The 25343-nt window shown below is 38.9% G+C and overlaps 1 protein-coding gene across 2 annotated transcripts in view; it reads left to right on the forward strand.

Annotated features, from left to right (window-relative positions):
• NOL4 (nucleolar protein 4) overlaps positions 1-25343 on the forward strand; it is a 210378-nt gene that overhangs the window by 139411 nt on the left and 45624 nt on the right. The window contains exons 7-9 of one of the 2 annotated variants that reach the window (XM_006091658.3): positions 9304-9483; positions 10190-10381; positions 24231-24344. In XM_006091658.3, the coding sequence (XP_006091720.1) occupies positions 9304-9483; positions 10190-10381; positions 24231-24344 (486 nt within the window). The remainder of the gene's footprint in view (positions 1-9303; positions 9484-10189; positions 10382-24230; positions 24345-25343) is intronic. The other variant, XM_006091659.3, reaches the window with a different exon arrangement.

A 25343-nucleotide genomic window follows, 5' to 3' on the forward strand; every position in this document is an offset into this window, starting at 1 on the left:
CCTGGGAATCTTTTTAAAATCCTGATTTCTGGGCCTCACTCCTCTGGAAATTCTGTTTCTTTGTTACTAATGTTGTGGCCCCACCCCATAACAAAGAAACAGAATTTCCGGGGGATGGGGCCCAGAAATCACGATTTTAAAAAGATTCCCGGGTGATTCTAATGTGTAGCCAAGGTTGAGAACCACTGGTCTAGACAGGGATCCTCAAACTACGGCCCTCGGGCTACATGCAAATACAAATATTGTATTTGTTCCCGTTTTGTTTTTTTACTTCAAAATAAGATATGTGCAGTGTGCATAGGAATTTGTTCATAGTTTTTTTTTTTAAACTATAGTCCGGCCCTCCAAAGGTCTAAGGGACAGTGAACTGGCCCCCTGTTTAAAAAGTTTGAGGACCCCTGGTAGAGGGAAAATGTGAATGTGTAAAAGGAGATTTTTTTTTATCAGCCATGACTGAGTAATAAACTATTGCTAAACTAAAATTACACCATTTTGAAGTGCACACAAAATACTAAATCTCAAGTAATCAAAATGTTGGAAGGTATAATATTTAGACACTCAATTAAATGCCTATGTTTCATTTTCCCCATTGGCCAGAGGGTAAATGCTGTATCACTAGGTAAACACTCTCAGATGCCTGAATTCTCTAGCTGTAAAAACATTCCTAGAAAAATGACCTCTTGCGGTTTTACAATTGGTGCAACCACTTAGGATGGATTTGATTCTTAAAAAGAATTTTTAAGCCCTAACTGGTTTGGCTCAGTGGGTAGAGCGTGGGCCTGCAGACTTAAAGGTCCCTGGTTTGATTTCGGTCAAGGGCATGTACCTTCGTTGCAGGCACATCCCCAGTAGGAGGTGTGCAGGAGGCAGCTGATCGATGTTTCTCTCTCATCGATGTTTCTGACTCTCTATCGTTCTCCCTTCCTTTCTGTAAAAAATCAATAAAAATATATTTTAAAATAAATAACTAAAAAGAATTTTTAAAATAATCTTTAATTTTTTAATCATACTGTAGCCTTCACTTGAATCACTGGTTTGATGCATTATAGCATTTCTCTCCTTGAGACATAATTTTCCTCAGTCCGTTTTTGTTCTTTCCCTCTCCCATATTCTTCATTGCCATTCGGTGAGGCAGGCACAATGTCACCCTCAGGTTGTACCGGAGAACCTGAGACTTCGGTGAAATAAACCATTCAAGGTCACACAGACAGCAATGAGGGAGGGAGAATTGAATTACTTAAAGTTAGCCCTTGGACAAACGTTGATAATTTGTAAAACCTTGAAGCCACATTACATTTCTTCAGAGTTGATAAAGGAACAAAAATCACTTGATTTTTTTGTTGTGGATCTGGTTTGGGTTTTCCTTTTGGTTTTTTAATGATAAAATTGACCTGCGTTTGAGAAGTTTGCAAATTCACTTGTGCCATCCCAGGGAAATATTTCTATGTAAGTCTGCGGTGGTGTTTTTCTGGAGGTAAATTCCCTGGAGGTAAATTTCCCTAAAAGTATATTTCCCTTTATATTTGGGCCTAGAATAGTTGTAAGAGTCAAAATTGGATCCGCATTAAGCTTTCATTACACTCCTTCATAATTTATTGTGATTTAATTTGTTGATGGGAAAAAATATATTCTTGTTTCCCTGTTGTTGAAGATATGGCCCTGTGGCAAGAAAAAAGTTGGTGTGTACTATCATGTATAAGGCTAAATTTTTTTGCATGTGGATATCTAATTGTTCCAGCATCACTGTTGAAAAGATCATTCTTTCTCCATTGTTCCTTTGTCAACGATCAGTTGACTATATTCGTGTGGGTCTATTTCTGGACTTCTGTTCCATTGATTTATCCATTATTTAATTAGTGGCATACTGTCTCAGGTACTGTGGCTTTAGAGTAAATATTGAAGTTAGGAAGTGTCAGCCCTTCGACTTTGGTTTTATTCTTCTTCAATATTAAGTAGTTTCTTTTGGGTCTTTCGCCTGTCAATATAAACTTTAGAATCAATTTGTTGATATTAATACAAAAACTTTGGATTTTGATTGTATTGATACACTAGATCCAATTGGGAAGAACTGATTTCTTAACAATATTAGGTCTTCCTATTAGTGAAAATGGAATATCTTTCAATTATCTTTCAATTTTTCTGTTCATGTAATTGATCTGTTTATGTGAGGATTAATCTGTTGATGTGATGAATCACTATTGATTTGTGAATGTTCAACCAGCCTTGCATATATGGGATAAATCCAGTTGGTCATGGTATATAACTTCTTATACATTGTTGGATTCAATTTGCTAATATTTTCTTAAAGACTTTTGCACTTATGCTCATGAGCGATACTGTTTTGGAGTTTTCTTGTCGTCAGTGTGTATGATTTTGGTATTAGGGTAATTTTGACCTCACACAAGTAGAGTGAATCCAGAAGTAGTTCCTCTGCTTCCGTCCTTCGTAGGTGATTTATTCGTAAGTGTTGGATAGATTTCACCAGGGAACCCATCTGGTTCTGATGCCTTCCGTTTTCAGAAGGGATTGACTCAATTTTAATATGTAAAGGCCTATTCAAATCTCCTGTTTCTTCCTGTGTGAGATTTTGCAGGTTGTACCTTTCCAGGCACCGGTCCTTTTTATCTGGGTTATGGAAATTGTAGATATAGTTGTTTGTAGTAATCCTGTATTATCCCCTTGATATCCGTGAATCTGTAGTGATGTCACTTGTTTCATTTGTGATATTAGTAATTTGTGTCTTTTTTTTAACTAGAGGTTTATATCATTGACCGATACTTAAAAACAACAGTTTTTGGGTTCTTTTATTTTCTTTATTATTTTCCTGTTTTCAACTTTATTGATTTCTGTCTAATTTTCATCTGGTTACTTTGAATATAATTTGTTGCCCTTCAAGTCTCCTCAAGTGGAAGCTTCTTTTCTAATATATACATTTAATGCTACACAATTCCCTCTAAACAATGCTTTTGCTGCATCCCACAAATTTTGATAAATTTTCACATAGTTCAAGGTATTTTTTAACTTCTTTTGAGAGTTATTCTTTGACCTCTGTGTTATTTAGAAGCGTGTTATATGCTCTCCAAATACTTGGAGATTTTCCAGCTAACTTTCTGTTTTCGATTTCTAGTTTGTTTCCTCTGTGGTCTGAGAGGCTGTGTTGTACGATTTCTTTTAAATGTGTTAAGGCGCTCTTACTGACGTGAATGTGGTCTGTCTTGGTGAATGTTTCACGTGAGCTTGAAAAGAATGCGTTCTGCTGTTGTTGAGATCTCCCAAAATTCATCAATTAGCATTCAGGTTTTCCTGCCCTAACCCTGGTTTCTGTGGGTGTAGGTTTCCGCTCCACTAAGTCATGGTTCTCTCTCTACCTGCTTGTCTCTCTGGGGGCGCAGCAGTTCGCCCTGTGAACTCACTTCTCTGATGGATCGAGGAACAGTTGTGGATTTTTTTTCTCATTTTTTTTACTTGTTTGGACTAGTTAATGTCTTTTAAGCTGCTTAAATGCTGGACTAGAAATCACCAAAAGCATTGTTTTAAATTTGACTATAGGAGAGTTGTTTGAAATGTTTGAGGTATTTACATAATTGTCACTCATTAAAATTGCTTCATGAAGAGGCAGCTTAGAAACAATATCTAATTTAAACATAGAAGATTTAATTGGATTAGGAGCTCTGAGTTCCTTTTCCACAATTCTAAATCTAAAAGCCTCTCAAAAACTTTTCTTTTAACTTAAATTTGTGGAAAACTCATGTTTTGCAAAGCCTGACCTAAATTGACATGAAACTATATACAGTCTTTATTTATGTATTTATTTGTTTTAGTGTAAATATTCATATGATTTTCTGGAGAAATATGAAAATATTTTTGTGTGCTCTGGGATATTTCAAACTCTACAGTTTAGGCCTCACATGTTCTATCTAAATCCAAAGTATTCTAAGTCCCAAACATATCTAGGGCCAAAGGTTTCAAATAAAAGATTATAAACCTGTAATAATATTTATTAATCTCAGAATTCAAGTTATTTTGTCAATAGATAGTATGTTATTTTGCAATTAACTCGGTATGGAGTCAGACAATATGGTTATATCATTTAATGGATGGGGTTAAAAAAAGGTGAACAGATAATTTTATTTATAATTTTAAAGGATATGATTGTGTCTGGCATATTATTTGAACATCAATAAACCTGAAATTTCAATGAGATAACTGACTTATTATCTTATTATAATTCATTTATTAGTTTTCAAAGTCTTCTTCTTGCCCTCTTATTCTACTGATTTCATATCCAAAAGAATATGTGAAGTTGATTTTGTTTTTAATTTTGTCCTGGAGACCTAAGAACAAGCATGATATAATGTCTATTGAGCCTTGTTTTCAGATTTTACAATTTTTTAAAAGTTCATGTGCTTTATATATAACAAGCATTGCTCAACCATTACCACTATACCTGCTTTAAAAAGTAAATTTAAAAGGAAAAGAGTCTCAGGTTTCTGTAAGCCTTTATTTAATTTATAGTCATAGTTTCGATTCTTTTTCGCTCTACCATTAAAAAACAATATTACCTAAACAATAATCCATAAGCTTCTATTAAGCACTTCTTGTATCCCTAGCACAAAGTGTTTACAGAGCACTTATTTAAATTAACAATTAACAAACCCAGAATATCTGGGGATGTTTACTATGTATCAATAACCATGCAGTCAAAATTTCTCAAGAAATTATATAAATTCTACAAAGATCTTAATTTCTTGCCGCAGGGACAGAGGAGAACAGGGGGCCTTAAGTAGATAAATGTTCCTCCTGGAAGAGCAAAGGAGCTGTTAGTAGAGACCTCCCTGATGGAGAACCACCACTGTAGCTCTTCCTCTTAATGCCCAAAGGCTCCCTCTTGGCCGGGATGTCGCCATTTTTCAATTCTTACTCTAACTTCACAACATCCTTTGTAGGTACTAGTAGCATTCATTTTGATGAATACCTATGGCGTCTCTAGAAAAGATAGAGATGTCTAGTAGAGTAAGTATTAGTTTGGGAGCAAGAAAATGAGTAAAACATCACTAGGAAGATAGATAAAGATGTGGGCGGTATTGGCCAGCTGCTCACCAGTCCAGTTTTCTCCTGGGCACACAGATGAACAGAATTTCCAAGTCTTCCTCATCCCTGTGATTGAGGTCTGGGTGATGGAAAGTGAGTGGAGGTGAAATGTACCAGGTCCAGGGTGGGCCCATAGGCACTTCCCATGGATGGTCCTCCTTTCTTTCTCTACTGGCTGGGCGTAGAGGACTCTCAGGCCCTAGGTTTCCACAGATGGAAGGAGCCTCGGTCCCTGGATTACCTCGTGAACTCCCCTGCCAGTCAGGGAAATAATTTGAACCTCCATCTGAAGGAGAATTGAATTGTGTCTATTCACTGAATTTTGGAGGATTTTGTCAGTTACAGCAGGTAGCATTATATTGATTAAGGGTAGATTAAGTATGTCTCATAGTGTCCAAATAATCTCAAGCCAGAGGTGGTATGATTTAAGTCTTGTATTCTGTAACATAGAGCTGTGGGTGGGTGGGCATTGAAACAAGCCTGCAGGAGTTCAAATCACAACTCCACCATTCTTTTACTCTGCCTTTCTCACTAGTCAAATAAGCATACTAGTATTTCCTCATGGGGTCCTTGTGAGAATACATTTGTATAAAGTATTAAGTACATAATGGGAACATAATATGCACAATATAAGTCTTAGTTATCAATGTTATTATTACTATTGATGTTACTATTATTTATGACTAGACTTATTTTTTTAAAATAAGACAAATGAAACATTTAATCTGCAAGTTAAAAGCATTGTAATAATAGATAGCAGGTGTGGCAATTCGACTTGTCAAACATCAGTTGTTTTTTAGTATTGAAGCCTAGGCTGATGAAATTATTACTCAACATTGCTAAAATATTTATACAACCCCAGTCCCTTGAGAACAAAAATGGTAATAATGCCTCAAAACCACTATAGTATTACAGTGGTTTGTGTTGCTGGTGATGGAATTAATAGTTCACTTTGAAGGCTCACTTTAAATTCCAATTTAACTTTAAAAAGAAAAAAAAAGTTCTTCTAAAAACATATGAGATAATATTATAAGGGTTTTGGGGAAAATACACTAATGATACCCGTAACATTTTTTTGTCTTTTTAAAAATACTTGAAGAAAATCTAATTGATATTCACAATGACGTTCTGAGATCTGATGCCTGCATTTCCCTTGTATTACTTTAGTTGTAGAGCTAAACTGAAATGTTAGAAAATGCATTTTGCCATCTGGGGATGTCTCCTTCAGAGTGATGGGTTAATGTCTTTAGTAGTTGTTTTTGAAACGTTGGAAGGACAGTTAAATCAGGGATGCACATTTGAACTCACTGGATCCCAAGACTCCTGTTATCCGTGTGTTCTAACCTTGTGATACAAGGTAAACCAGTGTCCCTGACAACGTCTGTCTCTAGAAGCTGAAGGAGCATATACTTCGTTGGATTCTTCTCTCAAAAGTGGTGTAGTCATAGGAGCTTGGAATTGAAAGAAACTTTAAATGTCATTCCTAACACACATTTCTGTCCTCATTTGTATCATAAAAATAAAAGCCTTGACAAATTGGCTAAAATGTATAACTCTCTCAGGAGCAATTCTTTCACATAGAAATATACAGCAACTTCACATAAAACGCATTGCTTTTGACTTATGGCTTCTGTTTCTAAGTGGAATCTGTTGAATGATGGGCATCTTTATTTTCCCTGAGAAGAAAAACTGCAGGAACCATTTAGTACATGAGGCATGCGTGCCAGGAGACTGCCCTGAATCAGTTGTTCTAAACCCATTTCAGAATACGGCTTAGACTCTCTCCTCGCCCCCTGCTCCATCAGCGTTTATGGAGCCTGTCCAAAGTGTCTTTTTTTTTTTTTTTGCCTTGAATTGTGTACTAAGATTTTTTGTTATCTGTTTACAGTGTTGAATCTCTCTGTATGATTTCATTGCATCCTCAAAAACTGCTTCTCATACATGCCTTCCTATCACTCATAAAGGTCTTTGGTCCTTAAATCTGATTGTTTTCTTGTTGAGTTTTCAGTGTTCTTTGTATATTTTGGATTACAGTCCTTTATCAGACGTGTCTTTAGCAATTCTCTTCTCCCAGTCTGTGGCTTATCTTCTTTCCGTTTTTAAGACCAGCTAGTTTTGTAGAAAACGAGAAACTAGTCTTGAGCAGCAACTGTGCGGAGAGCATGCCCTGGGTGGTGTGCGGGGAAACGTGGAAGGATCTGCTTTGCTGCCTCTCAGTGTAGCTTGAAGGAAAGTGCATGTTAACATGAGAAGAAAGGAGAGAGCAACGGAGGTGTTTACTTCTGTGTCAAATGCCATAGTCCAGTCGTGATGAGCTCACAGTTTAGCAAAGGATTGAAGATGGACTGAGGCACAAGTGGGGATCTTTGTAGAAATGGAACTTAATCTGATTGGCCCAGTGAGAGAGGCAAGAAATGAAACTCCACTTGAGAAACAGAATTCAGAGTTTTTATCATTTTAGTTTACATTGTAGAGGGTCATTTAGTTTATGTGGATTATGCTTGAGATTTGGAGCCTGAATATTCTCAAATACGTTAAGGATGGGCTTTGTTTACATGAAGAGACTAGGACTGTACATCCTTTGTGGTTCCAGCTGATTCGGTTTGTAGCAGATGCTGGTTTGTGTGTCTCATAGGGTGCGTAGAAAGAATAAATTAGCTTGGCATATTTGAATGCAGATAAGTGTATTATAACATTTTCTAAATATTGCACACTGCCATTTAAAAACACATTCTCTATGGTGTATTTTTCAAACCTATGGAATATTTGCCTTGTATTTTATTAGGTAATTCCACCTTCTTAATGTTTTGAACTATAAAAATATTCTGGTTTTTAAATTTTAACTTCATTTTGAGGTCAGTTGTCTATTCTAGTTTTACAATTTCTCCTCTCATTATACAGCTAAATTTGTGTGATCCTTAAAGCATGCTACACACATGTTAACATTTCACAGGGGCATTTTTTGAATACCGTTGATTTAAAATTTTCCATTGTCGAGGTCTTTCAGAAGGATTTGACTTTATGGATAGATTTGAGGAAATCTGCTGCTGTTCACAGATATTGTTATCTGTGTATCGGGAGCCACCTATGTATGTATCTAAATTAGTTTGTGTGAAATCTGCCTCATTACTCTGGCCTTATGATGATTGATTTCTGTGCCACTCCAGACTCAATTACATGTGACTAAACTCAGATTTAATCAACATAAAGGGGGGTGGGTGGGGAGGGGGGGTGTATTTTATCATACATCTGAGAAGTGTGTAGGTTAATTTCAAGCACAGTGGAATCTAGATGTTCATGGGAGGTTCTGCTTAGCTCCGCTGGACTCAGCTTGGTTTCAGTTACAGGCGAGTTAGGAGTGTTTTTTCACCTGGAGGAGAAGGTGAGGCACACGCAGAAGGCGGAGAAGGTTGGTGCCCTGGGATCCCCACGTCACGTGGTGGAAAGAAGAGCTGTTTCCCAAAGGAAAGGCTCTGGGCTGACAGAGAAGCAGGAGCCACACAGCAGGACCCAGGGTTGGTCTCGGGTGCAGTGATCAGCTGGGAACATTGTCTTGGTTGGCCTTCGTCATCTCTGACGCGTCAGGAAACACTAAGCGTGACACACCATTGGAGGGATCCTGGTTCCTTGTTTTCTAAACCAAAATCAGACGCCATCCTGAGACTCAGACAGTTTCTAAACTGATTTGAAAGCATGCTGTCAAAGACAAGCCTGGTCTCCACAATACTTTGTCTGGTCCTTGTTGGGCAAGCCAGTTGGGCATGTCGCCCCTGAGTGTCCTTATCCGTTTGAAGAATCCTAATGCAGTGAGGCCGGCTCAGCTCTGAGGTCATTTCCATCGCAAAGAACATGTGATTCAATGGTTCTCTAGCAAAATTGATTACAGGTTGGTTTTTCTTTGGAACAGGGACATTGAGTGGAAACAGCAATTGCTCTCAAAAAGCTAAATCCAATCAAACTTTGTGCCATGATGGGAATATCCCCTGGGCCTCTTGAGCACTTGAAATGTGACTGGTGTGACTGAGGAAATGCATTTTTAATGAAATTTTAATTAATTTTCATTTAAATTAGAATAGCCACAGCTCTAGAAATTATCAACTCATTTCAGCAAGACTTTCTTTGAGAAACAGCTCAAATTCAGAAATAAAACACTGTGTCTAAGTTTGGGCAGTGCATGTAAACCGGCCATCTCCTCCTCTCCTCTCTCTTCAGTCCCCTGCACACAGCTACTCCAGCTACGACTCCAGCAAACACGAGGGCGGAGAGCGAGGGGCCGAGGACCTGTCCCTGCACAGGGGGGACGAGGATGATGAGGACCACGAGGACCACGACGACGCCGAGAAGGTGGCCGAGACGGACGGCGTGGAGGCCGAGCGGCTGAAGGCTTTCAACGTGAGTCCCCCACCTCCCCGTGGCTCACTGCTCACCCTGCACTCTCATGTCGCCTGCTGGTAAATGTGGATACTTTAGAGATGTGTTTGTTTAATTTGCAGAGGCATTTATTAAAAGTACATGAGATACTCTTTGCCAACCAGACACCAGAATGGCTGTGTTTTGCTTAGGATGTTAAGGCCCGTGTGGCCGGACACGGGCGTGTTGTGTGAGTATCATGTAGACCCGGTGGGTGAAGAGTCCACAGCCCGCCACCAGCTCGCTCTTCTGCTTCCCAGCTTGTTAATGATGCATGACAAAGAGTCCGTGGTCTGTGTGCAGAGACCAGTGCACTGTGCAGAGTAGCAAAGTGGCGGCCGTATTGCATTTCTCTCTGACAGAGAATTTGATGGGGTGCTTCATTGTCGCAGTCTACTGTTGCCTCCTGTTTTTTTTTTTCTACACGATAGTCTATACTTTTCTGTCTGTCTGTGTCTGTCTGCCTTTCTCTCTCTCTCTCTCTTTTTCTCTCTCTCTTTTTTATCCAACCATTGAGAAAGTCTTTAAAGGGTGTTTGCTTAAAATCTCTGGCTTTCCATTGCAAAGTTCTCCAGTGAATACACCACAAAACAAGAGTATTTTTCCTATCCGTGATCAAGACAGGAAGCAAGGAACAGCCGAGAGCAGCCCTCCAAACCCTTCTCCTCTGTCTCCCTCTTGCCAACAGATGTTTGTCAGGCTGTTTGTAGATGAAAACTTGGACCGAATGGTCCCAATCTCTAAGCAGCCCAAAGAAAAGATCCAGGCTATCATTGACTCATGCAGGCGACAATTCCCTGAGTACCAAGAGCGTGCCAGAAAGCGCATCCGTACTTACCTCAAGTCCTGCAGGCGGATGAAAAGAAGTGGTTTTGAGATGGTGAGTTTTGACTGAAAACACAGCCCTAGATTCCATCCAAATCCCACATGTAAACCATGACACTATTTATTTTTTCATCCTAGTGTCTTTTTTTATTTTTTCCATGATGTCAGGTCACAGGGGTTCTGTTTGCTCGTTTGTTTCCCCCCTTCTCCTTTTCATCTTCCTGAGGTATATTTATCCCTTGTTTATTCAACCAGGAACGCCTCGTGAGCCCAGCGCTCTCAGGCCCACGTGGTGTCGTGCCATAGAAAATGAGGGTGCTATGAGTCAAATCCCATGAGAACCAGCATCTCATTCATGTCTGTTTGCTTTCTGTTACTACTGAAGTGGAGATGAGGATGAGCAAGCCTTGAGGCTTTCGATGGCCTGGGAGAAGGGCTTTCGGTGGAACGGGAGGAAATGGATGGGTCCATCTAAGGAACAGCGTTCTCGTGCCAACGCTTAACAGACAGCAAGCCTTGAAAGTAACCATCGGGGGTGGAGACCCTCATGTGAAAAATAAGGCTTTGTTGTACTCAGCGCATCTGTGTGCTTGTGGGCGAAAGCATGAGCTTTTATATTCAGCTGAGCTGTATACATGGGTGAGCTTATGCGGAGGTTAGATTACTTATGGGTGGAAATCAGATACTGTTTTTTTAACTTGGTTATAATTCACCTTGCTCTCTAAATGTACACCTGTAGATAGTGCATGCATCTGCAGTGTATTTTTTAATTTTTTAAAAGTAGGTGAGCAGAAATGTATTGGGAATTTTCTGAAATCTTTTTTCCTCTCTCGGCTCCATACAAGCCAAGACCGTGAGGGTTTGTGATCTGCGCCTCTCATTCTTCGGTGTGAGGGGCCAGGAGCTGGTGTGGATAGGAGAGGTTTCAGAGGATGTCGTAGATGAGAAATCCTTTTTTCAGACGTAAATGAAATGACACAATAACAAATCCACCGTCTGCTATCAAATTTTCTGCATTGGCTTGTGAAAATATCATTGATTTTTTTTTTAAAAAGGGACTGTTCTTATGGAGAAGCAGTGGTCTGCCTGGATGGGAAAGAGCATGGGTTTGGACCCCAGGGAGCCTGGCTTGGAGTTCCAGATTCACACTTTGTAGCTGGGTGGCTCCGGCAAGCCACCTCAACTGCCTGTGTCAGACACCTCTCTGCGGTGACACTGATTCCTAAGTTATAAAACTATGAGAATTCTACAAACTGTCGTACGTAAAGCTCTGGGAGCCATTTCTGACCCACAGTCATCACTAAATAAAATCTTAACTCTGAAAATATTATCAAATATTTTTTAATTCATCATCTGAAAAAAGCTCCCATTATACAAGCAAAAAATCCTCCATGTAAGTAGTTGCTTACTTCTCAGAATAACTACATTAAAATCAGAGGTGTGGTGCATCAGCCATTTTAAAATAAGAATGGCATAGCTGTGTCTGACCAAACTAAATTATTACAAGCAGAGGTGAAGTGGTATAAAAGAGGAGAGACACTTGGGAGAATAAAAGCTATTTTCCCCATTATTGAATTATTAAAAAGTTATTATCATTTACCCAATAGGAGAGAGATAACAGACAAAAAGGATATCTAAGCAGGTGTAAAAACCCAGAATGCTGGCATTGACATAGAATCTGGCTCAGGAGCACTAAGCAGCTGATGTGAAATTCCAATTAAACTGTGTCGCACTCAGAGTACAAAGTATTTAACATAGCTTCCTTTTTCAGTTACAATAAAGATAATATATATCAATATTTTTTATTTTAACAGCATCTGGCATTACTCTTCTTAATCATTTAATGTTTAGAGATTATTTTCTTTGGTAAAATTTATTATTTTTCATAGTATAAATGTTTCATTAATCATTATTTCAGAGAAGAAATAATTGTCATGGAGAACTCTCAATTTCTCTAAGGCATATTTGAGACATTCCTGGGTTTTTTCATTAATTGTATTTTTTACTTGCATGGACATCTGTTGTCAACCTCACACTATGCATAGAGGACAGAAAGTTGACTACTTCAAAGTCAAGGGATTTTATAAAGGAATCTTATGCTGTACAGAAATGCTACTAAATTTGAATGTAATCATTTCATTCACTCTTTATTTAATCTTACTAATAAAAGCCTGGGTGGTCCTCATGCTGTCACGCCATGATGCCTTCACGCCATCACAAGATGGCTGCATGCACAGCAGAGGCGAGTCCTGGCAGCTGCTCCATGCAACTTCTGCCGGGGTTCCCACGGCCCTGCGTCCACCGTGGAGGCAGGACCCCTGGCTCTGGCCTACCTCTTTGGAGGAATCCATCGAGGAGCCCCAGATGGGTGGGCAGGGCCTACCTCTTTGGAGCGATCGATTGCAGGGCTCCTGCACTGTGAGAGGGCACAGGCCAGGCTGGGGGACCTCCTCCCCCGGGTGCACGAATTTTGTGCACTGGGCCTCTAGTAGATATATAATGCACATAACATTATACAACATAATAAGAAGTTGAAGAGATGTCTGATCAGTTAATTAGGAAAATATAACATGTTCCTTGATTAGTATGATTCATTGAGGTGACAAGTTGTGGGAAGTGAAATGCTTAAGTAATAATACAAGGCCTAATGTAATTAAATGTTAAATGAACAACACGGATGCAAATTGATATTGTACTTTAGCCCATTTTTTATGCTTTACTCAGCAGTGCACTCCTGGCAATAACAAATTAGACCTGCCATCTAGTTGACACTTGGAAGTTTGATTTGTTTTATGTGTCACTTCATTGACATGGAGTGTGGGGAGGATTCTGTGTCACTGTGAATAGTCATCATCTATAACAGGTGGGAAAAGGCATGAGTAGAGCAGAGAGGAATCACAGCTAAGTATTGTACATGAATACTTTCCCCAGCGTAATTGTTAAGTTTGATATAATATCAACAGGTATCTTTTTAAATTGAAAGAACTCTAAACAAAAATTATTTTTCTATTGTGTTTAGTGTAGGTAGACATGAAGAAAATATATCATTTTCAGTATGTGATTGTTTTCACATGCAAATTATTCTACAATACTTAACAGGCCAACAAGGCAACCTGAAGTTTTTAACATTTTTTTATAATGGAATGGTTAAGTGTAGGGGATTCTACAATGAAAGGGGCATTCAATAAACTTAGCTCTTCAGTTATTTGGGATGTCTAAACCAGGAGATTCCTTAAGTAGTGTGAAATATTGAATTATATGTTTCCTGCTGACTTTGATTAAGAAATTCAAAGAAGTATTCCCATAGAATACTTTATCACAGCATATTTTAGTACTTTACTTGAGAATCTTGGCATTCATTTTGACTAATTTTCTGCTGTCATTAATACAAAATCTATTCGTGTTTAATTATTCGGCACTATCCCTCAAGAATTTACATTTCAACACAGATACTTTCAATTGACTGCCTATAATAATTCAAGTTCATATTTATGCATTTTTATTTAACTGGAATTATCAAGACCCCCACAGATCTTGATTGCTAAAGCAGCCAAAATTTCTGTCATCACCATAAGTATTTTCTATAATGCATGAAGTATAATAACTGCATTATGACACTTTTCTACACATTCTTCACATTTTTACCAATTCATTGCTAACGAACATCTCAAACCATAAAATCCTCAGTGTTGAATATCAAAGGGTATGCTTTGTGAAAAATCTAATAAGCTTGATCCCAAGTACTGTCTTAGTTTTCATTAGATTTTAAAGACCCCATGAGTTAAATAGCCATTAACTTAATCCTTAGACAGAAATATCAAATTGTTATTGAGTCTATTGTGTGGCTTTGGCAAACATATTCCGCTACTTTTTTGTGAAGAATATTTGTTGATTGTTCCAGAAAAGAAATGCATTTCTTCAGGGTGTCCTGAGCCTGAATTCAAGAGTACCTGTCATAGATAAGATCACAGAGACAAAGCTTTATAAAAAGGTGGGGTTGGCCCATAGCTGAGTGTCACCTGTGTTACAGGATACGATTCCCACGCTGCATAGGTTTAATGCAAGTTTATAAAACTCAAGTGAAAATATTTAGGTGAAATGATCTAAGACTCTCAGTCCTTCATTCCTCCTGTACCTCAGATTTTGCCACTGTACCAAGTTCTATCAGCTATCCTAGATATTTGAATTCACAAATTTCAGCCTCTTAAAAAATGACCTATTTACTTTCATTTTAATATGCAAGTGACTATGTGTGTTTGAAGGAATAAGTCTCATGCAATTGGTAAAATTTTGCCAAGGACATTGTCCACTAAGTTATTCAGTGTCCACTACAAATGATTTTATTTCAGAAACTTCTAGAAGGAAAAGCAAGAAAAAACTGGTTTCTCCTGCAGAAATAGTGCTTTTATGTTTTCTCATCACGAGGACTCGGTGTAACCTTGTATGTTCACTTTTGTGCCTTGCCTCCAAGAAGTTCAGAGTCAAAGTCTTTCTAAGGTCCCTATTTCCCTTTTGCTGAATTTATTTTAGTGTGCATGTGTCTATTTTAGGGAAAAAGTGAGATGTGAATTCTAAAAACAAATATGTAAATAATCTAATTATGGCAACACCATACTTTCATACTATCTTCTAAATTCTTGTCCTTAGTATTTCTTTTTAATTGTGTCCTATAATACCCATTTCCGTAATTTTGATATCTGATCTCTTGATCTTACAGTTCTTTCATCAGAAAATAAATATTTAATGCTTAGGAATAGTACATTTTTAAGAGAATTTGACTAATTACATCATTTGCTTCTATTCATCTAATGCAGCCCCAAAGTAGAGGGATCAGAATTTGCTTTTAATTCACAGCTTCCCTGATATCAGAAGCATTGCAAAAGCTACAGTGACAGTTGCTATTCCTTCTTTAGCAAATAGAGATATTATAAAAAATTAATTAGAGTGCTTCTTTAAACTAAATTTTTGATCAGAAATAGACCCAGTCCTTCATACAAGAGTTTGATTAAAAACTTTATAAACCTCTATAGCCAGTATTATTTAGAGTGTTGCTCCATCAACCATCCCAGCTCTTCCCCATTTTTAGTCTTCCTTCTTCACTGAGAGGAAAATTTCTTCTCTTCTGTGAAATAAAAAAGTTTCCATATTCCAAGGAAATAGTTAATCTCATAACTTCTCTTTCACAGTCTGAGTCCATCTTTCTTTGCCAGATCTTCTGAAGGATTATTTTACACTCACAGATCAGACCCATCACCACTAACTCTCTTGATTATCCCTCACATTAAAATTCTGGTTCTCACCGTATTGAATTAGTTCCTAGGATGATCACATGACTACATTTGCACCGAACCCAAAGGTTGAATCCTCAACTCAAACAGCCCCATTTTCTTGAGACTCTTATTTCTATCCCTCCTTTTTTTAATTCTTTATTTATTTTGGGCACTTTCTAAGATTCTGGGCTTGGCAATGTACAGCATATGACCCTGCCCAGAGCTGCAGAAGTCTGCACTGTATGCCGTACTCCACTCTCAAAGTAGAATTCCAGTCATCGACAAGTTTTGGTATTTCATTCCAAATGTCAGCCAGACATTTGACAAATGTACTGATATATCTTCACTGAACTCTTTTTATTCTCCGCCGCCCACCGTCTTCACTGATAGTCCACCTTATTCCGCCTTATCTACTCTGTCACTGGTAAATTCCTCTTGGCTTGCCTATTTCTGGTACGAACTCCACTGTTGCCATTTAACCAGTGTTCATAAACTTGGGATGAGATTTGACTGTTGATTACACTTATGGCTTGCATCCTACCACTCACTGAATTCTGTTTATTCTTCCTTTGCAGAGTTTCAAATCAGTCCCATAATTTTGAACTTTATCTGCTATCACTTTAGTTCTAATCCTTCCTAACTCATGCCTATATTCTTGTATAGCTTTTTTTTTTAATTCATTGATTTCTAAAGAGAGAGGAAGAGAGGAGGGAGAGAGGGGGAGAGAGAGACATATATATGCGAGAGCAGAACATCGACTTGCTGTCTCCTGCACACCCCATACTGGGGATTGAGCCCATCACCTGGGCATGTGCCCTGACCAGGAATCAAACCGTAAACCTGGTACATGGGATGACACCCAACCAACTGAGCCACACTGGCCAGGGCTCTTGCTTAATTCTTTAAACTCAGTTCCATCTCATACTTCCTCCCTATCGTCTATTCCTAGGCAGGCACAAAACTAGGATTTGTGCCTGGAAATTATAAAATTTGGGGCCTTTTCTTTTTTAAAAGAAAAGGAATACACCATTATGAGCAAAAATGATGTATATTTATTTACAGTTAGGAAAGATACCATATACACAGAAAAGGATTTAAAAAGGGAAGTTTTGAAGATTCAAACCCTTTTCTTCTGACATCTTAGAAAATGTGCAGACACACTTGCATATAATACTTCCTGGGTTTTGCTTGGCTCCCAGTAGAGCGCTTACACATGCGGAAGGTGTAGGAGTCCCATCGGAGCAAGGGGGACTGGCACCTGTGCTTCATTGGTTGTATGAAAAGTCTCCTCGGCTCCTGGAACAGTCTTTCCCAATTCTGGCGGTGATGGTGTCCAGCGTTGCCATTTTACAGCAAAGTCTACGTTGTTTATCTAAGTTGTTTATATGTTAGTATAGTCTTTTGAAATCGACAGGCCAAGTTTCAATTCCGGGCTTAGTTGAATTTCCATACAATTTGATGTGATGTTTCTGAGTCTCCATCTTTCTAAAGGAGAGGCTGTTGGAGTCTTACATGTGATAATGTATATACAATGTTTAGCACACAATCTTGCCCCCTTCTATTCTTTTTAAAAATATGTCCATTTAGTTCCTCTAGCACAATAGACCATCATATGGGATTGCTACTCCCTCTCTCAATGTGTGCTGTCTTGGTCCACTGATGTTTCCTGGCTCAGGGGTATGGGTACAATTCTCTCATTATTTACTAAATGTATTAAATGGAAGAATAACCAAAATGGATAGCCAAATAGTTGTCAGAGTTACTAATTATTGTATCTTTTAGTTTTAGCAAAATATTGACCTGAGCCTCATAGAATACCACAGACACACTCACATACCACCCCCCTTTCCTCTACAAATATATACAACTCCTAAGTAAAATATAATTTTTAATTACCTTTCTAAGCTCAAAAAAAAAAAAGAAAAAGGAATTCCCAGGCCAAGAAATTAATAAATTAATAGAAAACTCATAACCAGAATTGTAAGCCCTTAATTTCATGGGGTAGTAGACTAGGAAGGTAGAAAAAATGAGGTCTGAATACCTTGTCAAGCTCAGGAGACATAGATTTTGGTGTGGGACTGGGCAGGAAATGAATGGAATACTGTACAGAAAGGTCAGGCCCTGGAAGGCCTGCTCTATTAACGAGGAATTAAAATGTCTCCTTACAACTTGAAGAAATAAAATAGGCATTGTAAGCATTGAGATTAAAATCTTACCGAGTGGGTTAAGTAGAAGGTAAGATTCAGCCAAAGAGAAAATCCATAAACACAAAACTATGGGACTTACAGAGAGAAAAAGAGAAGGGAAATATGAAAAAAATGTAAACTAAAGAATAGAATGATGAAGACATAGCTGATTGGCATTCCAGAGGAGAACTTGGAATAAGGACCTCATTCAAACAGATGAGGACAAGGCTTTTTGGAACTGAGTAGTGAGGAGACCATTAAATCCTAAGACCAAAGAAGACCGGTGCTGAGTAGCATAAATTAAAAAAAACCACACCCACTGATATCACAGTATAAACTGCAGCCCCATGGCATTCTTTTTTTAAAAATATATTTTTATTGATTTCAGAGAGGAAGGGAGAGGAAGAGATAGAAACATCAATGACAAGAATCACTGATCAGTTGCCCCTTTCATGCCCCCCACTGGGGATCAAGCCCACAACCCAGGCATGTGCCCTTGACCAGAATAGAACCCGGGACCCTTCAGTCCGCAGGCTGATGCTCTATCCACTGAGCCAATCCAGCTAGGGCCCATGGCATTCTTAAAATGTCAACAGGAAGAAACAAGATATGATCGAAAACAGGACGGAATGAACACACATCTTGTCCTCAGAAAGAGGTGTCAGAGCCAATCTTCAAAGTCCTCAGAAAACGTCTTCAACATTTGTAGAGAAACCACTTTTAACCTACACATGGATGCAGCTGAAGCCACTTCCAGAGAGAGGAAGGAGATGCTGCCTCGACTGAGGTTCCCACACTCGGGCTGTCTCCGGGCAACCTAGAAGTCCTCTGAGAAGAAGGAAACTGACCCCAGAAGGAAACAGTGGAAGTTGGCAGTAATGGTGAGGAAATTGGAAGAAAAACACCTCGATTTTATATCAGTGGATTTGAGTTTTTATCTGTGCTTCACCGGTTGTTACTTAAGGACCTTGTCAACCCAGGTTTTCGTTTATTTCTGGGAAAATGGAAATAAATGGCACTTACACATGAAACCAGCCGCACTTGGAATGACAATGGGAACACTCCTGCGTGGCCCAGTCCGTGGTGTGTGAGGAACGTGATAAAATGCAACTTAATCTGAAATGTCATTCCACGGTTCCCTTAGCTGGGAAACCCTCGCTGCCTTAATCTGTTGAACTGCTTGGAGAACTGAATCAATTATGTCCTTATCTACTTAACCCTCCCTTCTGGCTAAGAACAGCCTTATATCTCTCTCTCTTCTGTGTGCAAATTTTACTTGTGGTACCTCTTCTGTAGCTTTATTTTATCCTGTCTTATATTACTGTGCCTTAGACATGGGCCTTCGCTCCCTACCGCGGAGTTATATTTCTTGAGTACTATGCTGCTTAGTTTGTGCGTATCTGTATCGCCCACAGTGTCGTGTACAGTGCAATTAGTTGCTCATGAACGCTGCTCAATACATGTTCAATTCAATTGAATTAAAATGATGGAATGAAAGATGAGTGAGTGAATGGATATTTACTAATGTGTTACTTTGTGGTAGAAATTAGTTGGGAGATAAGCAAATTTTTATTGTGTACTATGTTTCACAGTATTCTGCAATTGGCATTTGAATTTAAAAGCTACCACTGACTGAAAATCTAGCCAAATATATTTTAAATCTTTAGGGAGATTTTTCCACTAAACAAGACAATTATATAACATTTAATTTTTATAACATTTAATTTTTACTCTTTTTAATTCTTGAAACACTATTTTAAACATATTTTCATCTACTTGTCAATTGTTGTGACTAGGTAGTGACATTAAATGTAAAATAGATATTTGTATAGTTTTAGGTTTCAAATGTAAACTATTAGGGGGAAGATGCTGTGATCCACAATAATCATAAGTGTATATAGTCACTTTTTCAGAATTAAAAGATGCTTCCTCGTGGAGATTTAGATACGTGGTCACTTAGTTAAAAGTGAAAATATCATTTTGGTTGATAATTTATCTTATTTTGATCAGAGGTATTTTCATATGACATTAACTAAACTGGACTTCTAAGTATCAACTCTAACACTATCTATATATATAAAAGCCTAAGCGACCGTTATGACCGAACGACCAGAATGACAGGAATGACCAGTCAACCAGTCACTATGATGCGCACTGACCACCAGAGGGCAGACGCTCAATGCAGGAGCTGCCCCATGGTGGTCAGTGCACTCACTCAGCCAACTTCCTGCGGCCTCTCCCCACAGCTGGCCCAGCCCCAATGGGCCTCGATTGGGGGCGGGGCCGTCCATCCAACCTCCTGTAGCCCCTCCCCCTGGCCAGCCAACCTCCTGCAGTCCCTCCCCCCAGCTGGTCTGGCCTCGATGAGTCCCGATTGCTGTCCAGACTCAGGGACCCCACCTGTGCACGAATTTGTGCACTGGGCCTCTAGTATAAGTATATAAGTATATGTAGGTACCAACTGTTATTCCCCATGCATTTGTGAAAGATCATTATTAATGGTCAATAATGTTTTAAAATTAAGGCCAAAGCATAGAGCATCACTTCATAGAAAAATATGTATAATCAAACCCTCAATGAAGATTAATTAGCATGTTTGTTACAAACACGTTTTCAAGCTCCTTTGAATTAGTCAAGAGAATTTTCTAGAGAAACTGGAGAAAGTCCAATGGTTCACATACAGCTGGGTCCAAGTGCTCAAATGCCAGAGGTGTGATGCTCCCCCATTTCTTATCTATGCTTCTTTGTGCACTGCTTGACTTCTCAGGTGGTCCTTGCTACCTGCTGGGAAATGTTGCATTAGCAGCTCTTAACCTCTGTTCTTTTTTTTTTCTTTTTTTTTCTTTTTATTCTTTTTTAATAAAAATATTATAATAAGTATTACAAAGGGTATTACATATGTGTCCTTCCCCCACCCCCTGCCCTTGACAATCCCTGCCCTCCCTTACCCCCCAGTGTCTTATGTCCATTAGTTATGCTTATATGGATGCATACAAGTCCTTTGGTTGATCTCTTACTCCCCTCCCTTCTGCCCCCCAACCCTCTCTGGCCTTCCCACTGCAGTTTGACAATCAGTTTGAGGCAGCTCTGCCTCTGTATCTATTATTGTTCAAAAGTTTGTAATGTTAACCTCTGTTCTTAAAACCCACAATCTAAGAGCAGTCTCCCAGCTTCAGGTCCTGGTTCCCATGAAAGGACTTGGATTGGCCCTTTTTGGATCCTAAGTCCATCTCTTGGGTCAGTCACTGGGAATAAAGTGATGAGCTCCATGATTGTCTAATCCTAAATCATGTGGCCAGGGTCAGGCCAATGAGACACTTTGCTTACCATTTCCACCAAAACTATACAGGATGAGGTCAGGACAGTTGACCTGCTATTTTAGCCCACATTCACCATCCTTACCTGAAATATTGGATCATCTCAGGTTCCGAATTCAGAACTTTTCAGATTTTGGAAACATGATAGTGTATAGATTCTGATTATTGCATAACAGCAGGAATCTGGGAAAACATCCCATATATACATTTATTATTTCTGCCACAAAACATATGACTATGCCCAGAAAGTAGGAAAAAGAAGGATTGTAGGTATTCTCATGTCATTTTTATGCCAATTGAGTTTGCCCCAAGTTTTAAAAAATCTTTGTACAATATTCGGATTTCAAGATTGCCAGTAAAAGGTTGAGAGTCTATACTACACATACTTGGTTGGATGTGTGCTAGGCACCATGTTAGCTTGTACAGTAAAGTCTATGATGGCAGAGACAGCTGTGTTTGCCTCCATGTCTTTGTACTTGGCATAGCTCCTGACATGTAGGACGTACTTATTAAATATGCTTGTTGAATAAGTAAGTGAGGCTATCAGTGATTTTTGTGTACACTACTTCATGGAAGTGATGCTAACAACTGCTCCATGACATAGAGATGATTTTTTCTATTCAGAACTTACCGAATGAACCTCAGTTTTGCCATTTCTCAAAAGGGAGATAATGATACTTGGCAAGATGAGTGAAGCTCAGAGATTAAATAGCAAATTGGTCAGACAGATTGCAATTAGTTGATTACAGAGTAATAGCCACGTCCATCTGACTTCGTTGCTGAACTGTTAGGTTATTCCACTGATGTCTACGAATGCCGCTACCTAGTTAACCAAAGGTCCCTTAGGAGCTGGAACATTCTGTGCAGCCTGTAACAGTTATGCATTTAGGTGTAGAGATACCATTTAGGGGAGATAGGGTATGCATATCATCCAGGCTACAGAATTCTTAAATTACATATTTTTATAAGATATCAAGATTAGAAGAAACAGTCTTTATTTCGGCCCTCCCTAAACTCTGACTAGTGGATAATTTGCTTTAATTATTTTGAAGGAGCTCATTCTACTTATAATCTTGGGTGGGTGTCACTATTGCTCTCAATCTGGCCTTGTCTAATACGTGATTAAGCTATACTTCAACATTAGAGCCTAGAGACATTAATAAATTAACCCACGAACAGAATCTTACATTTTTTTATTTCTTTGTACATTTTTATAATTTTAAAAATCCTAAAGCATCTCACATGTACAATACAAGTCCAGAGGACGCTAACATTGTTTAGAGCAAAAACTGGGATAGTTTGTTGGTGTGGTGGTAAGAATTACACACACATATAAGGAAAGACTCATTTACGTCGTGCCAACAGCAGTCACATCTTAAGTCCCCAATTAAAATGTGATTTTTTTTAACTCCAAAAGCTCCATGTGACTGTGTAGCCATCTGTTTAATGTAACAGCTGCCACTGCATTGGGCATAGATAATTATTAGGATGAGGACAGTGCTAGGGAAAGATCACATCTCAGTTGAAAATGACAGTTAATTAAGAGGTAATTAGGGAGGGGTGCTTAGCATTATATTATATCCTGGGAAAGAAATTGGTATCCAGTCTTATCAATCTAGGTATAAGTCATGTAGCGTATAAGACTATACATTTTGAATCATTATTTTAAAATCTAATATGTACATTAAAATATATATTAATAAATAGCATATTTACTGAACTATATTCAATCAGGGGAAGTATTGTTTTCATTATTTTTTAAATTGTTTGCATTTGTTTTGGGGTGTGTTTTTTTTTTTGTCAAAATATTTTTTATCTCAAGTTACTACATGGAAGTTTTATGTTATCTGGCTCCCCTTACTGCTGTGAGGGCATCTTCAGCCCTCGTCTCTGGAGGAATCCATGACCACAGCCCTGCAGCACACAGATTCCACTGAGGAGTGCCTGTTAGAGCACTGTGGTCTGAAGTTAGCCGTTCTAGGATATTGTCTGAGACATACAACCCATGGTTCAATTCGCTGAAGCACTTCTTACATGCCAGAGGGAGCGAAATGAATCAAGTAGCATAAAGCTATGCTCAGATTCATTCATTTATCAGAAAAGAAAAAAAGAAAAAGAAAAAAGGCCAGGTCTCTGTGGGTTCAGAGGCTTCTAATAAATAGCATCCATACAGATTTTAGTGTGAGGCTTTGAAAACCCTAATGTACGTCACTGTACATGCTAGATTCCCAAAGGATCTTTTATTTTTTAATTTCATATTTATCTCATCTGGCTTAATTTTCATGTTATTTCTTATCTTTCATTTGCTTATCTTCATTTAAAAAAACTGTTCAGTGTCACTAAGGACTTCATCTTTCAGTTAGATGATTTTGTATGTAATTATCGGAAAAGAGATGAAAAACTTCCTTGATTATCACAAATGATAGAGTTGAAAACAACTGGTAATTAATTAGGCGCTTGGTTTGGGGGGTTAATTTCTATGTGGGCTACATAGACGATGGGTGTGCCTGTTAAATTGATATTAACTCACATTTTAGAAATAGAACACGTAGGCACGAATACATCTCACATCTAAAACATCACATTTTTGTTGTATCAGAATTGTTTAGTACTGCTTTTTAGTTTGCATTTAAACTGAACTTTTTAAAGGATTTAATCATATCACTGGTCCCAACTTAGGCTGTCAGTCTTCATAAATATTTCATGTGGATGTTGTCTGACATGGTCTGAGTGTCTGTCAGGTTTTTCCAGCTCTGTTCCAGCCCTGTCACTTGTTTTTGTTTGGCTGTGTCATATGTCATGAAAGAACTGAAGGACTTGTCTTATTTGCTAAGCCCGGTCAGCACTCTCTTCACTGCCTCTCAAACTCCAGCTTCATGGCCTAGGCTAGACTAAGTCCTCGCCACAGTGGAGTTCTGGGAATGAATGATGGATCTGTGTCGCACCCAGAGCCTTACCTCTAACTAGCGTTCATTTTCCATCTTTGCGATTTCCATTTCCTCTTTTATTTAAATAAGTTGGAATAAGTGGATGCTCCTGCAGGTCCCGTGAGCTCTCCTGAGCTGAGCGTGGGCTCTGGGTGATACTGTTAATAATTTGTTCACGTTCTCTCTTTCTCTCTTCTTTTGTAGTCGCGACCTATCCCTTCCCACCTTACCTCAGCAGTTGCAGAGAGCATCCTGGCCTCGGCCTGTGAGAGCGAGAGCAGAAATGCTGCCAAGAGGATGCGCCTGGAGAAGCAGCAGGTACTGCGCAGCGTGGGGCCGGGCACCCAGCCAACGCATGTGGCTCCGTAAGCCTGCTGTGCAAGCGGAATGGGTGGGTTTTGAAGTTCACGAAGACAGGGCTTTTGTGTCTTTCCGATAAGAATTTAAACTTGACATTGAAGGTTCGTGAGCACCATGGAGACCTAACAGCCCAGATGTTCTGTGGTGGAAACCGGACAGTTGTAAATGGATGGGTTACAATTCTGTATGGCATCCTCTCTGAAGGCTGGTTGGTCAAGTACTGGGTCCTAAGTGATCACTGACAATACTTTTGTCAATGTTCCTGGTTGGTTATGCTAAGGACTGATTGTGTTCATTCTTCATGAGCATCAACTTGTCTTGGGATCCCTGTGGCCCAGCTGCGAAGTGGCAGCATGTTGCGCTGGGGGTGGCGAGAGCACAACATCATGGGGCCGATGGGAAGTCCATGACGTGGGAACAGGACATAATGGAAGTCCATATCCCCGGCTCACTTCCTCATTCGTGAATCATTCACTACGTGCCGTCACGTGTCCACTCCTGTGTCTCTTTCCTCAGGGAGGACGTCCAGGGGGTGTGGGTGTGAGTATGTTTTGTTCATGGCTCCCTGGGGTTTCGCTCAGTTTCTCCTCGCTTTATCTACATCTGTCTGTCTCCCCTTCTTGTGTCTGGTATGTCTTTGTTTTATTTTTCTCTCTAGCCCTCTTCCTTAATTATCCATAATACAAAATTAAATTATAGCATAGAATTTAAATATTACCCATAATGTAAGTACTGCACATATAAGTGTGCTGTATTCTTACTTTTAAATTATTTTTACAATGATGGCGTGCTTCATATTTCTAATTGAGATTGGGTTGGGAAGATTAAATTGTTAATCCAATCTTGTTTTTCCTGTGAGCCAATGAAAATAGAAAAATAAAAATAAATGTTTTTCTATTCCAGGCTTCAATATTGAAAAGTATTTCAGAATGGCATTATTATAAATTTAATATACCT

The sequence above is a fragment of the Myotis lucifugus genome, unplaced genomic scaffold (assembly GCF_000147115.1).
Source record: "Myotis lucifugus unplaced genomic scaffold, Myoluc2.0 scaffold_93, whole genome shotgun sequence".
Taxonomy (NCBI): Eukaryota; Metazoa; Chordata; class Mammalia; order Chiroptera; family Vespertilionidae; genus Myotis; species Myotis lucifugus.